Source organism: Thalassophryne amazonica, chromosome 9, assembly GCF_902500255.1.
Source record: "Thalassophryne amazonica chromosome 9, fThaAma1.1, whole genome shotgun sequence".
NCBI lineage: Eukaryota > Metazoa > Chordata > Actinopteri > Batrachoidiformes > Batrachoididae > Thalassophryne > Thalassophryne amazonica.
The window spans coordinates 59121569-59137504 of NC_047111.1; the positions used below are offsets into that span (position 1 = coordinate 59121569).

Here is a 15936-nt window from a genome sequence, read left to right on the forward strand (position 1 = left end):
GATACTTCAGGTTACATTCTATTGTGTTCAGTGCACATAAAAAATAGCAATAAAACAAAAATAACAACGATAATAATAAACGAAGCACCAAAGTTATACAGACGCGATGGTTTGCCTTCTGCTCGGTAACCAACAACGCGCATGCGCATTCAGTCCGTGACACAGGAAGTAGTTCTTTCAAGTGGCATCGCGGACTAAAGGTAATTTAACGCTAGCTGACGTTAGCAATGACGTTTTATATAGTTATTAAACAGTGGATATGCAAATAAAATAAGTATTAGCGTTTTGTGGTTGTGTCTGGAAATGGAGTGGTTGTATTTCGTTAACCTTTATAGTTATCAGTGCTTTATGTTGTGAAGGGTCAGAGGAGCTAGCTGTGTTAGCTAACGAGCGACCACAGAGATGATCACAGAGATTTAACAGTAATCCCGACGATTGGTGACAGCAAACATGCATGAGTAAATTAACGTTTTTTTCTGGTGTGACTTGAATGACGACAACACAGGGATCAGATTATTCACTATTTAGTGTATATTTATACATGCCGTACAGAGAGAGTGCAGCTCTGATTGTGTTCTCATGTCCAGAGTCGAGAGTCAAACTCGCCCAGATAAATATGACAATAAGAAATAGACTGCTTTTTTATGGTGCTTTGATGTTCAAAGTGCTTTACACACACACCGATGTCCCTTTGCTGCCATGCAGAGGCACTCAGTTGCACACTGGAAGCAACCTGGGTAAGAGTATTTTAAGATTATCCAGTCTGATGGGGATTTGAACAGAGTATACACTGGTCACTCACAACCCCACTTGACAATGTAACAATGTAAACGATGTAAATGTAAACAATGTAAACGATGTTGGAGTCATTCACCACTTGGTTTTATTTGATTAATACAGTTGGGTTCATTAGGCTTTGAACAGTGACATAGTTTTGTGATTTTGTCTTTGTACACCACCACAATGGAGATTAAATGAAATAATCAAGATGCATTTGTAGTGTAGAGTTTTAGCTTTATTTCAAGTGATTTAACAAAAACATTGCATTACCTGTTCACAAATTATAGCTACAATCCCTCTGTTTTGGGGCGTATAAGTAATTTGACAAACACTTGTGGGTAACTCCCTTTGGCTGGTCCCTTGTTTGCACTCAGGGTTGCCACAGCAAATCTGAAGTGGATCTGCATGTTGAATTGGCACAAGTTTTTTGCCGAATGCCCTTCCTGAAGCAACTCCTCCACATTACATGAAGAAATGTGGCAGAGGTGGGGTTTGAACTGGGAACCTTATGCAATGAAACCACATGCACAGACCACTTGGCCACCACCCCATTCTGTGTTTCGGTGTTTCCCATAATGCCCCTGGCGGCCGCCTGCGTTTTCCAGAATGCACCACGGTGCCAGCTGAGTTCCGCTGTCTCACAGCACATATAAACAATGGCAAAGCGAGGATGTGGATGGTGTTAATTTAGCGAGTTCGTGGGTGATTATGATGATTATACTCTCTCTCAAGTTGAGAGGGTTTATCTAGAGGAGGTGTAGCACCTGTGATGGACTTCTGCTGTGCCCCGATTTTGTCTTATTGTCCATACTTCACGAGATGTGTTTACACTGTGAGTGCTGAGCTCCTGACAACGGAATTCTGCTGAAACTGACCTCTCGTGTGAGTCACGAACTGCGAAACACCAAATGCTCAGACAATGAATAGGGATAATTGTACATACAAATCATGAGTTTTACAGTCAGTTTTCTTTAGATAAATCAAGGGATAGATAAATGAACATTCCCAAGTCACTGAGTATGTCTTGGACTTCATTTACATAAGTCAGAAATACAGAAAGTACAACCCCTGGCAAAAATTATGGAATCACCGGCTTCGGAGGATGTTCATTCAGTTGTTTAATTTTGTAGAAAAAAAGCAGATCACAGACATGACACAAAACTAAAGTCATTTCAAATGGCAACTTTCTGGCTTTAAGAAACACTATAAGAAATCAGGGAAAAAAAATTGTGGCAGTCAGTAACGATTACTTTTTTAGACCAAGCAGAGGGAAAAAAATATGGACTCACTTAATTCTGAGGAATAAATTATGGAATCACCCTGTAAATTTTCATCCCCAAAACTAACACCTGCATCAAATCAGATCTGCTCGTTAGTCTGCATCTAAAAAGGAGTGATCACACCTTGGAGAGCTGTTGCACCAAGTGGACTGACATGAATCATGGCTCCAACACGAGAGATGTCAATTGAAACAAAGGAGAGGATTATCAAACTCTTAAAAGAGGGTAAATCATCACGCAATGTTGCAAAAGATGTTGGTTGTTCACAGTCAGCTGTGTCTAAACTCTGGACCAAATACAAACAACATGGGAAGGTTGTTAAAGGCAAACATACTGGTAGACCAAGGAAGACATCAAAGCATCAAGACAGAAAACTTAAAGCAATATGTCTCAAAAATCGAAAATGCACAACAAAACAAATGAGGAACGAATGGGAGGAAACTGGAGTCAACATCTGTGACCGAACTGTAAGAAACCGCCTAAAGGAAATGGGATTTACATACAGAAAAGCTAAACGAAAGCCATCATTAACACCTAAACAGAAAAAAAAGGTTACAATAGGCTAAGGAAAAGCAGTCGTGGACTGTGGATGACTGGATGAAAGTCATATTCAGTGATGAATCTCGAATCTGCAGTGGGCAAGGTGATGATGCTGGAACTTTTGTTTGGTGCCGTTCCAATGAGATTTATAAAGATGACTGCCTGAAGAGAACATGTAAATTTCCACAGTCATTGATGATATGGGGCTGCATGTGAGGTAAAGGCACTGGGGAGATGGCTGTCATTACATCATCAATAAATGCACAAGTTTACGTTGATATTTTGGACACTTTTCTTATCCCATCAATTGAAAAGATGTTTGGGGATGATGAAATCATTTTTCAAGATGATAATGCATCTTGCCATAGAGCAAAAACTGTGAAAACATTCCTTGCAAAAAGACACATAGGGTCAATGTCATGGCCTGCAAATAGTCCGGATCTTAATCCAATTGAAAATCTTTGGTGGAAGTTGAAGAAAATGGTCCCTGACAAGGTTCCAACCTGCAAAGCTGATCTGGCAACAGCAATCAGAGAAAGTTGGAGCCAGATTGATGAAGAGTACTGTTTGTCACTCATTAAGTCCATGCCTCAGAGACTCCAAGCTGTTATAAAAGCCAGAGGTGGTGCAACAAAATACTAGTGATGTGTTGGAGCGTTCTTTGTTTTTCATGATTCCATCATTTTTTCCTCAGAATTGAGTGATTCCATATTTTTTTCCCTCTGCTTGGTCTAAAAAAGTAACCGTTACTTTACTACTACTGTTACTAAAATTAAACAACTGAATGAACATCCTCCGAGGCCGGGGGAGTATGGGGGGTTGTATGATCCTGATTCCTATTTGTTAAATCTGTTCTGGTCTAGGTACTGCAGTTCTCAAAAACTCAACAGTACAAGAAAGAGTAGTGAGCGAACCCAATAAAACAGCCATGACAGTTCATAAGGAGTTGCATGCTTCTGCAGCTGTGATTGGCAGCTTTTGTCTGTTGAATGTAATCGAAAGCCTCGATTGTTATTTCACAAAGTACAACAAAATTAGGAGTACTCTTCCAGTTCAGTGCAATAGGTACAGCATAAAGTACACATCATAAAAGGATACAATAAAAAAGGACCCAGTCCAATAATAAGAGAAATACATAGTCCTAATAAACATTTGATACTGAATACAGCCAAAGACAAAAACTTGGCTGTGCAATGCAATATGATTAGAAAAGAGAAATGGCTGTAATATTGATGAATGGAGTAACTTTTGTGCAGGAGGAAAATATTGCATATGAAGTAGCAGCCTTGTTTCCAAAGGTGGGGAATCAGTGTTTGTTGCATTGATAGTATGTATGGCCCAGGTTAAAGAAACTGTGAATCTGGTGGCCTGTGCTTCTATGGACCTGTAGTGCCTTGTCAAACAGGTGGCACATGTAAATGTTTTTAGCCCTGCTGAGACAATAAGGGCAACTCTCTGAAGAGTTGTCCTGTTGGTTGCTGGGCAGGCTGGTGTGACACGCCACAAGTCACTATGCACTTCCAGTTTGCCATAAGGCACATTGGAGAGTTACGCCTAGATTTGATGTTTTGTTGTATGAAAGCCCTTTTCTGCCCCACAACATAGACAACTAATTTAAAAAAGACATCTTGTCAGAATGGATCGAATCTTAACTATTTAATACTGTACTTGGTTTGCTTACATTAATTTTGCATTAACACATCAATAGCTTTTGACATTTCCTGTTCTTTCTGCAGATGAGCAATTCAGATGTCAACAAGGAGTTTGCTGAGCAGCTACGTATGCAGGAACTCTACAGTCAGAGAAATGAGGATGGCTCTGACCCGTGCACATATACTGATCCAGAGGACGGCACCATGTATGACTGGGATCATGAAAAGAAAGCCTGGTTCCCAAAGGTACAAAAGTTTGTCTTCTTAAATCTCATTTCTTTCTTAAATCTGCTTCAAAATTTTCCTCTCTAATTATGTAGGTCCTTATTGGCAGCAACCCTTACATTTTTTTATGACTGTGCAGTGACCAGAAGTAGTTTTCTTCAATAGTGAGCAGCATGTACCTGTTATTGCCCACATTTGGCAATAAAATGCATCACTGATGAGCCAGTCAAAATTTGACAGCGATAAATGTATATGTAATTTACATTGCAGATAGAGTATGATTAGATTTCCTAGTCAAATCCTAATCTTACTCTGAACTGGCAATGTACATGTATCCAATATGCTTTAAAAGATACTAAAAGTGGTTGGACTTGGAAACAAAGCTTAACGTGGTCAATTAAGAAACATTTTGATTTGGTGTGAACTATAGTCCTCAGCTAGATCTAGCATGTTTCAACTAAAAAAAAAATGTGAAAATTAACTGGTAATACATGTCATAACTCAGCCCTTTTGTCCCCCCAGTATGAAATATGGGGGGATATTGTAGTCAGCATGTCTGTCTGTCCGTTTTTGCTTGTTAGCACGATATATCAAGAACCAGTTTACCAATTTTATTCATATTTAGTATAAAGGTGTACTTGGGTGATCTTCAACACTTTGTATTACTGATTTGTGGGGACCGGAGGGATATGTCATCTCCTGATGACACTTGTTTTATATTGCCAGACATTAAAATAGTATGGTCATTGGTTCTAGGTAGCGTGGTGACATTGGTCAAAGTTAGTTTCTCTATTACTGTAAGTAACTTTACGTTGTTTGTCCAGATAACAGAGGACTTCATTGCAGCCTACCAGGCTAACTATGGCTTCAATCAAGAAGATCCAGATGCTAAAAATGCTGCAGTGAGTAGCAGTAACGCAGTAGCCCCAAAGCCAGACAGCAAGCCTCCACAAAAAGAGACTCTCGAAAATACTGTTCAGAACCCAAACCCAGACCAGCATGAAACCCCAGCTACAGAAGCCAAGCAGAAAGGGGAGAAGAGGAAAGCAGAACCAGGTTAAGAGATCTAATCGAAGATTCAAGACGTACACCTTCTCAGATACTTCCATTATTTCCACAGATTGTTTCCTGACCTCTGAAGGTTGCCAAACATATTGCCTGTACATATGACTACCTGTCCTCCCAGTCTCCAAATATACAAAAGTATATGTGACAATGAGAAAAGTGTCACACAGTTTGGCCCCAGTAGGCATCTCTTCTTTACTCGGTTACATTTCTGCCATCAATTCTGACTGTGCAACAAGCATTTGTGCAAGGCTCGTGCCTTCTTTTAGAAAAGAATGACTGCAGAACAATATATATATATATATATATATATATATATATATATATATATATATATATATATTTTAATCAAGAATTGATCCGTAGTCCAGTGTACTAAACAGTATTTAAAAAAACACTGGACCAAAGTTGAAGGTCCCTTGAAGTCAGAATTCCAATTTGGAAAGTCAGACCAACCTCACCATTCCCTACTTTACAAATCTACATGGCTGCACCGCTCGTAAGTGAAGCTGTAGTAATATACTTTTTATTAGCACTTATGCTTCATTCCAGTCACAATAAATCAGTCGTTCACTTACTGCTGTCTAACCATTGTCTGAGTAAGTCACATGTGCTGTGCCCCCATTAGGATACATGAAGTAGTTGTCCACGAGGTCTGTTAGAAAAGTATCCGACCTTTTTATTTTTTTCAAAAACCATATGGATTTGAATCACGTGTGATTGCATCAGCCAAGCTTGAACCTTCGTGCGCATGCGTGAGTTTTTTCACGCCTGTCGGTTGCGTCATTCGCCTGTGAGCAGGCTTTGTGTGAGCAGTGGTCCACCCCTCTCATCGGATTTTTAATGCGAATAAAATGTGTGAACGATTTGGAGCTTTGCTGCTCAAATTTTTCCAGAAACTGTGAGAGACCTCCAGGTGGACACCATTCGGAAAATTCAGATGGCTTTCAGGGATGATTTTATGGGGATTACACAGATTAAGGAGTGCTCCAGCCGGTTTAAAGACCACCCACAGCGTCTGACAGTGCGGCGCACTCCGAGCGCCGATCGACAGGCTGAAACAACCAGATCATTTCCAACGTGAAGGCTTTGTTGATCCGGGACGTCGTCTGACTTACATAACAATGGCAGAAGACGTGGACATCAGTACTTTTTCGGCACATTCCACTGTTACAGGAGTTTTTTTCATGGAAAGAGGAGCGGAGGGATGCGCCATCGTGCCGCTCATGGGCGGCACAAAACCACCTCTGTGTTGGTCTCACAGGACGGCTTTCAGACGGCTTTTCAGTCGTGTGACTGTCCGAGAAATTGTGCATGAGCTGGACATGCCCCAACATGTCCTGTGAGGCTTCATCACGGCCTTGCTTTGCGCCATGCGGCTCCCCAGCGACGCGCGGAATTCCTCTGTACGTGAGGAATCCCCATAAAATCGTCCCTGAAAGCCATCTGAATTTTCTGAATGGTGTCCACCTGGAGGTCTCTCACAGTTTCTGGAAAAATTTGATGCATAGCTCCAAATCGTTCAGACATTTTATTCGCAATTAAAAATCCGACGAGAGGGGTGGACCACTGCTCACACAAAGCCTGCTCACAGGCAAATGACGCAACCGACAGGCATGAAAAAATTCACGCATGTGCACGAAGGTTCAAGCTTGGCTGATGCAATCACACGTGATTCAAATCCATACGGTTTTTGAAAAAATAAAAAGGTCGGATACTTTTCTAACAGACCTCGTATGCTCCAAAACGGCAAGCACAACAAAAACTTTCCTGGATGTGTCCATCTTGGTTTCTATGGAGCTAAATCAAGGCCAAAAGTTTTGTAATCTGAAAATAAATAAAGATTGAAAAAATTTAATTTGAAACTGAAAATTAAAGTTTTGTAATCTGAAAATAAAAAAAAGATTGAAAAAAAATTGTAAGATATATATTTTTCAGTTTAAATAAATTTTTGATTCAGCTCTGTAATTTTTTTTTTGATCAAATAATTTATTTTCATTCATATTTCTTTTTTCAACTTCAGATCTTTTTTTCACTTTCAGATCTTATTTTTTCAGTTTCAAACTTTTGGCCCCATTCTGGCGTGGGAGGGCGTGGCTTCGATTGAGAGGGGCGTGGAATTGTGAGTGACAGGAGCACAATCAGTCCTCACATGGTGTTGCTTTCAGGAAACGTGGGTCCTTCAATAGATAATGACTCTGCTCCCGTCTCCATTGTTTATTTACTACGCGGCTGGCGCGTGAAAGAAAATAGAGAGAATGAAATCTTATTACGAGGCTTTAAACCCTCGAGATAAAGCTGTTTATTGTGATCGATGTGTAGCAGTAGGTTCAGTGGATCCGTATGTTGTACCGGATAGGGAATTTAATGACGATGTAACAAAGTTGACCGCCCGTAAATCCAAAGCCGCCCGGAAGAGCGCTCTGGCTACCGGTGGTGTGAAGAAGCCCCAACATTACAAGCGCGGCACCGTGGCGCTGAGAGAGATCCACCGCTACCAGAAATCCACCGAGCTGCTGATCCACAAACTGCCGACCAGGTCAGCCTCGCTGGCCTCCTGCAGAGCATCACAGCGGAGCTCTGAAAGTGGAGGTCGGTCTTGAAGTCCTGAGCGATTTCTCTGCTGGAAGGGCAGCTTGTGGATCAGCAGCTTGGTGGATTTCTGGTAGCGGCGGAGTGCCACAGTGCCGGGCCTATAACGGTGAGGCTTCTTCACACCGCCGGTAGCCGGAGCGCTCTTCCAGGCGGCTTTGGATTTGGATTTATGGGTGGTCTGTTTGGTTCTGGCCATATTGAAGCTTTCTTCATATCTGCTGAGTCAGGTCTCTCTGTGTGTCACTTAGAAAGCTCGTAACACTCCATTGCAGCCTGTAAAATGAGCGACCTGCCTCATTTTTATGGGGCGATGCTGCGCTGCGTTCACGGTCTTGTGTGGATTTGGGACACATCGGTTTTTTAGGTATAGGCGTTAAACTTTACAATCTTGCATATTTTCCAGTTTTTAAACATCAAAATTGACCAAGAGCGGTCTAGAATTACTTGTAATAGACATCTTTAGCATCACTTTATTTACAGGTATCAATACAGTGGAGAGAAAATGTTAAGTCATTATCTATCAAAGTGCCCACGTTTCCTGAAAGCAACATCATGTGAGGACTGATTGCTGTGCTGTCACTCACAATTCCACGCCCCTCTCAATCGAAGCCACACCCTCCCACGCCAGAACGGGGCCAAAAGTCTGAAAGTGAAAAAAAAGATCTGAAGGTGAAAAAAAGAAATATGAATGAAAATAAATTATTTGATCAAAAAAATTACAGAGCTGAATCAAAAATTTATTTAAACTGAAAAATATATATCTTACACTTATTTTTATTTTGATAATGATTATAAAATTCAAGAACAAAACTTTAATTTTCAGTTTCAGAATTTATTTTTCAATCTTTTTTTTATTTTCAGGTTACAAAACTTTAATTTTCTGTTTCAAAATTTATTTTTTCAATCTTTTTTTATTTTCAGATTACAAAACTTTTGGCCTTGATTTAGCTCCATACGTTTCAACCTTATAATTGGAATACTGTTACTTCAGATGTGACATCATTTCAGGCTTTAAGATTCTAACTTCAGAGGTAAATGGAATGCGCCATTAGTTTGACAGATATTAAACAGTCTTGTGTGCTTTCAGAGAAGTCATGGTTGTATATTCCCATCATGCTCCTTGTTTACATCAGTAAATTATTGGCCCTTTCCAGTGATGCTGCTTGTATAAAGTGGTTGTGTGGCTTTTAAAGTTAGGATTGTTTAAATTCACCTTTGATTCACATTTTGCTTTGTATTTTTGTGCATACAGGATGGTTTAATATCGACAAAGAGAAAAACACAAACGTCTATGTGTCAGGTTGGTTTTACTGTCATTTTTCACTCTTTATTGAAGAGACAAATTTGACAAATATCTCATTGTCTTTTCCCAATATACCCTCTAACTTTTCTTCTTTTTTTGATTCCCCAGGTCTACCTCCAGACATCAGCATTGAAGAGTTTGTTGATTTGATGTCTAAATGTGGCATTGTGATGCGAGACCCAGTCACAGATGAATACAAGGTCAAACTCTACAAGGACAAAGATGGCAATCTGAAAGGAGATGGTCTTTGCTGCTATCTCAAGGTCTGTCTGCTCATCTGTCTGTGTTGATCTTTATTGGCACACAAAATCCAGTGTTTTCTTGGAGGTTGTCTTGCTGCCCTGGTGGCAAGGCCTTTGAAATCCAATCCCACCCTTCCATTCCACCCTCCTCCTGTCCAACATGGTGCATTTAAAGGTATCAATACAAATATATTTTCGAGCCAATGAAGCAGAGAGAAGGTCTCAACTCAGAAATAGCCAAAGTTAAAAATATCTCTTTAAATGAAGAATTTACACTACAACAGATACCATAGAAAGTGATTTCTATATTTATTTTGCTTCTTGGCAATTTTGAGTTTGTGTTTAATGTTATATATAGCAGAACGATTTTGCAGTGTGGCTTTAACCATGTTCTATGTTAGAAAAAATAATTTCTGTTTTTCAGCAACAACAAGTAGATTTATGTTTCTTAAGAAGTTTGGAGTTATGTTAACTTTTGGTTATAATAACTACCTGATAGCATGTTAACACATTTAACAGACAGAGAACAACAGCCAGCAGGCAAAGAACAACATTGTTTATGTCGAGTCATAGTCCAGTTTTTAGCGTGTGTTTTGCTTTATTAGTATAGGTAATTTATTTTAGCTTTGACTTCATAATTCTTTGTAGTAAAATGAGTTTGTGTTTCTCTGCAGAAGGAATCTGTGGCGTTGGCAGAACGTCTGATTGATGAAACAGAGGTTAGAGGTTACAGAATCCATGTGGAAGCAGCACGTTTTGAGCTGAAGGGGGAGTATGATGCCAGCAAGAAGAAGAAGAAGAGCAAAGATTATAGAAAGAAGCTACAGCAGCAACAGAAGTAGGTTCACCTCCTGCTCATTTATGAAAAAATATGCAGCATTTTTTTAGCATCCAAATTTCTTGTTGGGTGACTCTGCTCCTGAAAATGCAAATAGATTTAAAGACAAAGGAGTGAGAAGATGTTTTTTTTCCCAGCATGAGACATGGTTTCCTGTTGAACTTTGTGTGTTGTAGACAGTTGGACTGGAGGCCAGAAAAACAAGAAGCAGCAAGGAAGAGACATGAAAAAGTCGTCATCATCAGGAACATGTTCCATCCTAGTGACTTTGAGGTGAAGAAATGTGTCACACATGTGCCTTTTCTGACCATTATGATACTCATCAATGTGTTTATCTTCTTAGGAAGACCCGCTGGTGTTGAACGAGTACCGTGAGGATCTACGGACAGAGTGTGAGAAGTTTGGGGAGGTCAAGAAGGTCCTGATTTTTGATGTGAGTTTTGTCTTCACTTCGTTTTCCCACAAAGCCTCAGCAGAGTGAGGGTGGAATCTGAATTGGATGTAAGGTTTGTTTCAGTACATGCAGTTGAGTGTGTTGTCATGTGGTTGCTTTTGTGCTGCAGAGACACCCAGATGGTGTGGCATCCATCGCCTTTAAGGAGCCAGAAGAAGCTGACACGTGTGTTCTGGCATTAAATAGCCGTTGGTTTGGAGGAAGGCAACTGTCTGTTGAGCTCTGGGATGGAACGACAGACTATCAGGTGCAAACAAATTTTCCCTTGTGTGTGCCGTTCTTGACACGGTACAAAAAATGTCCCATATTCCTCCTGCAGCTTACGTTAGCTCAATAATAAATCTCTGAATGCGTTTGTAGGTGGAAGAGACAACAAGAGAGCGGGAGGAGCGGCTGAAGGGCTGGTCCAGTTTTCTCGATGGAGGAGCTGGAGCCCAGCAGGGCAGCAGTACCACCACACCAACAGAGGGCGCCACCACCACAGAAAGGCTGGAGCCATCAAGCAGCACAGAGCCTGAGCCGAGCTCAGACGGGTCCAAAGAGGATCCAGGAGCAAAACCAGAGCCCTCACAGCAGCAAGAACAAGAAGTGGAGTCCACAGACAGCAGCCTGGCTGGGAGTGATGATGAGCAAGCCTAGACATTTCACATGCACATCTTTATTCCCTGTGGCAACCAGTTAGGACAGTCCTGTTGAAGGTGAACTGCAGCGTGTGTTTTCATTGAAAGATTTGGTCAGTGTTATGTGTTGGTTCCCGTTGATTGAAGTGTAAGTAGACGTGTACACAACACTCTGATTAATCCTGAATACACATTTTTCCTGTAATGTCTGAGTATGTTCTTTTTAACACTTAAGGCTGTATGCAATATATGTATGTAGTCCCTTAGAATATTCTTTATGAATTTTTAAAGCCATTTAAGTCATGAAAAAATGTTATTCAGCGCTATTATAATTTTGTTCCTTTGTATTCAAATAAAGGCTTCTCAGTCTTATGTCAGCAAACAAAAATCAGCTTTTCAGGAAACAGTTTTCAATTTCAACTGAGTTTTCAGAAACTCCCAGCATACCAGTGAAACGTCAAATGGAACTGCTACGCTACATCTAGTGTTAGCATTATGAAGCTGAAGAAATTAACTTAATCTTCAGTTGTAATTCAGAGTGCCAAAAAATAAAAAAAATTTAAAATGAAATCACAAAGACAACAGCAGAAATAGGTAATAAACATGAGATCCCACTGGAAAGAACTTTGGATAAATTTTACACAAACGTTTTGCTGGATATCTGCTGGACAGGTAAGGCACGCTCAACACAGGTCTACTGCATCAGCTGTCAACCCTGTTAGCTGCAGTTACGTTTTTGCGCTGTTTGGTGAAATGAGTCAGTTGGCAGACCGAACATTTTATCAAAGCTCTATTACAACCCCTGGCAAAAAATTATGGAATCACTGGCCTCGGAGGATGTTCATTCAGTTGTTTAATTTTGTAGAAAAAAAAGCAGATCACAGACATGACACAAAACTAAAGTCATTTCAAATGGCAACTTTCTGGCTTTAAGAAACACTATAAGAAATCAAGAAAAAAAATTGTGGCAGTCAGTAATGGTTACTTTTTAGACCAAGCAGAGGGAAAAAATATGTACTCACTCAATTCTGAGGAATAAATTATGGAATCACCCTGTAAATTTTCATCCCCAAAACTTAACACCTGCATCAAATCAGATCTGCTCATTAGTCTGCATCTAAAAAGGAGTGATCACACCTTGGAGAGCTGTTGCACCAAGTGGACTGACATGAATCATGGCTCCAACACGAGAGATGTCAATTGAAACAAAGGAGAGGATTATCAAACTCTTAAAAGAGGGTAAATCACGCAATGTTGCAAAAGATGTTGGTTGTTCACAGTCAGCTGTGTCTAAACTCTGGACCAAATACAACATGGGAAGGTTGTTAAAGGCAAACATACTGGTAGACCAAGGAAGACACAAAAGCGTCAAGACAGAAAACTTAAAGCAATATGTCTCAAAAATCGAAAATGCACAACAAAACAAATGAGGAACGAATGGGAGGAAATTGGAGTAAACGTCTGTGACCGAACTGTAAGAAACCGCCTAAAGGAAATGGGATTTACATACAGAAAAGCTAAACGAAAGCCATCATTAACACCTAAACAGAAAAAAACAAGGTTAACAATGGGCTAAGGAAAAGCAATTGACTGTGGATGACTGGATGAAAGTCATATTCATTGATGAATCTCGAATCTGCATTGGGCAAGGTGATGATGCTGGAACTTTTGTTTGGTGCCGTTCCAATGAGATTTATAAAGATGACTGTCTGAAGAGAACATGTAAATTTCCACAGTCATTGATGATATGGGGCTGCATGTCAGGTAAAGGCACTGGGGAGATGGCTGTCATTACATCATCAATAAATGCACAAGTTTACGTTGATGTTTTGTTTATGTTGATGTTTGGGGATGATGAAATCATTTTTCAAGATGATAATGCATCTTGCCATAGAGCAAAAACTGTGAAAACATTCCTTGCAAAAAGACACATAGGGTCAATGTCATGGCCTGCAAATAGTCCAGATCTTAATCCAATTGAAAATCTTTGGTGGAAGTTGAAGAAAATGGTCCATGACAAGGCTCCAACCTGCAAAGCTGATCTGGTAACAGCAATCAGAGAAAGTTGTAGCCAGATTGATAAAGAGTACTGTTTGTCACTCATTAAGTCCATGCCTCAGAGACTGCAAGCTGTTATAAAAGCCAGAGGTGGTGCAACAAAATACTAGTGATGGAGCATTCTTTTGTTTTTCATGATTCCATAATTTTTTCCTCAGAATTGAGTGATTCCATATTTTTTTCCCTCTGCTTGGTCTAAAAAAGTAACCGTTACTGACTGCCACAATTTTTTTTCCTGATTTCTTATAGTGTTTCTTAAAGCCAGAAAGTTGCCATTTGAAATGAGTTTAGTTTTGTGTCATGTCTGTGATCTGCTTTTTTTCTACAAAATTAAACAACTGAATGAACATCCTCCAAGGCCGGTGATTCCATAATTTTTTGCCAGGGGTTGTAGATTAATTTTTCCTACACTCAACAAAAATATAAACGCAACACTTTTGGTTTTGCGCCCATTTCGTATGAGATGAACTCAAAGATCTAAAACTTTTTCCACATACACAATATCACCATTCCCCTCAAATATTGTTCACAAACCAGTCTAAATCTGTGATAGTGAGCACTTCTCCTTTGCTGAGATAATCCATCCCACCTCACAGGTGTGCCATACCAAGATGCTGATTAGACACCATGATTAGTGCACAGGTGTGCCTTAGACTGTCCACAATAAAAGGCCACTCTGAAAGGTGCAGTTTTGTTTTATTGGGGGGGATACCAGTCAGTATCTGGTGTGACCACCATTCGCCTCATGCATCTCCTTCGCATAGAGTTGATCAGGTTGTCAATTGTGGCCTGTGGAATGTTGGTCCACTCCTCTTAAATGGCTGTGCGAAGTTGCTGGATATTGGCAGGAACTGGTACACGCTGTCGTATACGCCGGTCCAGAGCATCCCAAACATGCTCAATGGGTGACATGTCCGGTGAGTATGCCGATCATGCAAGAACTGGGACATTTTCAGCTTCCAAGAATTGTGTACAGATCCTTGCAGCATGGGGCCGTGCATTATCCTGCTGCAACATGAGGTGATGTTCTTGGATGTATGGCACAACAATGGGCCTCAGGATCTCGTCACGGTATCTCTGTGTATTCAAAATGCCATCAATAAAATGCACCTGTGTTCTTCGTCCATAACAGACGCCTGCCCATACCATAACCCCACCACCACCATGGGCCACTCGATCCACAACATTGACATTAGAAAACCGCTCACCCACACGACGCCACACACACTGTCTGCCATCTGCCCTGGACAGTGTGAACCGGGATTCATCCGTGAAGAGAACACCTCTCCAACGTGCCAAACGCCAGCGAATGTGAGCATTTGCCCACTCAAGTCGGTTACGAGGACGAACTGGAGTCAGGTCGAGACCCCGATGAGGACGACGAGCATGCAGATGAGCTTCCCTGAGATGGTTTCTGATAGTTTGTGCAGAAATTCTTTGGTTAAGCAAACCGATTGTTTCAGCAGCTGTCCGAGTGACAATCTTGGAGGTGAACATGCTGGATGTGGAGGTCCTGGGCTGGTGTGGTTACACGTGGTCTGCGGTTGTGAGGCTGGTTGGATGTACTGCCAAATTCTCTGAAACGCCTTTGGAGACAGCTTATGGTAGAGAAATGAACATTCAATACATGAGCAACAGCTCTGGTTGACATTCTTACTGTCAGCATGCCAATTGCATGCTCCCTCAAATCTTGCGACATCTGTGGCACACCTGTGCACTAATCATGGTGTCTAATCAGCATCTTGATACGGCACACCTGTGAGGTGTGATGGATTATCTCAGCAAAGGAGAAGTGCTCACTATCACAGATTTAGACTGGTTTGTGAACAATATTTGAGAGAAATGGTGATATTGTGTATGTGGAAAAAGTTTTAGATCTTTGAGTTCATCTCATACAAAATGGGAGCAAAACCAAAAGTGTTGCATTTATATTTTTGTTGAGTGTACTCGTAAGTTACGTTCCGATGTCCCAGTTTTCATTGAATGCAGTTTGAGTTTCACACTTGGCACATGCACTTCCTCCCTCACGCCTACAAGATGTCATGTAGCAAATTTGCTATATATGTCATACCAGCAATAAAAGTAGCTGTGTTTTTGTGATGTGCAACAGAAGTAAAGGTACTTTATAATACTAGATTTCAAAACAAAATTCATTTAGTCAATTTTGTGAAAACTCAAAAGAGGCTACACCTTTTAATTATTAATTATACAATTTAATATAATTTTAAACATGACTGAACACAAACTAACTGGATTGAAGTATTATCCATTTTATGTACTTTTT

General features: G+C 40.5%; 1 protein-coding gene across 2 annotated transcripts; it reads left to right on the top strand.

Moving 5' to 3' along the window:
- Positions 1 to 109: 109 nt before the first annotated feature.
- htatsf1 (HIV-1 Tat specific factor 1) lies at positions 110 to 11797 on the top strand. 2 transcript variants are annotated; one of them, XM_034178131.1, is made up of 10 exons: positions 110 to 200; positions 4337 to 4498; positions 5302 to 5533; positions 9390 to 9437; positions 9549 to 9703; positions 10357 to 10520; positions 10697 to 10793; positions 10864 to 10953; positions 11084 to 11221; positions 11335 to 11797. In XM_034178131.1, exons 2-10 carry the CDS (start codon positions 4337 to 4339, stop codon positions 11611 to 11613), a joined length of 1365 nt encoding a protein of 454 aa, XP_034034022.1. In that variant the 5' UTR covers positions 110 to 200; the 3' UTR covers positions 11614 to 11797. The 2 variants fall into 2 exon arrangements, with proteins under 2 accessions (XP_034034022.1, XP_034034021.1); XM_034178130.1 differs by lacking the exon at positions 110 to 200 and adding an exon at positions 222 to 360 and having other exon boundaries at positions 11335 to 11613.
- Positions 11798 to 15936: the final 4139 nt, after the last annotated feature.

Coding starts and splice junctions, on each gene's coding strand:
- htatsf1 (XM_034178131.1), top strand. CDS start 4,337: ATGAGCAATTCAGATGTCAACAAGGAGTTTGCTGAGCAGCTACGTATG. Junction 5,534..9,389: donor GAAGAGGAAAGCAGAACCAG/GTTAAGAGATCT, acceptor TTGTGCATACAG/GATGGTTTAATATCGACAAA. Junction 10,794..10,863: donor TCCATCCTAGTGACTTTGAG/GTGAAGAAATGT, acceptor TTATCTTCTTAG/GAAGACCCGCTGGTGTTGAA.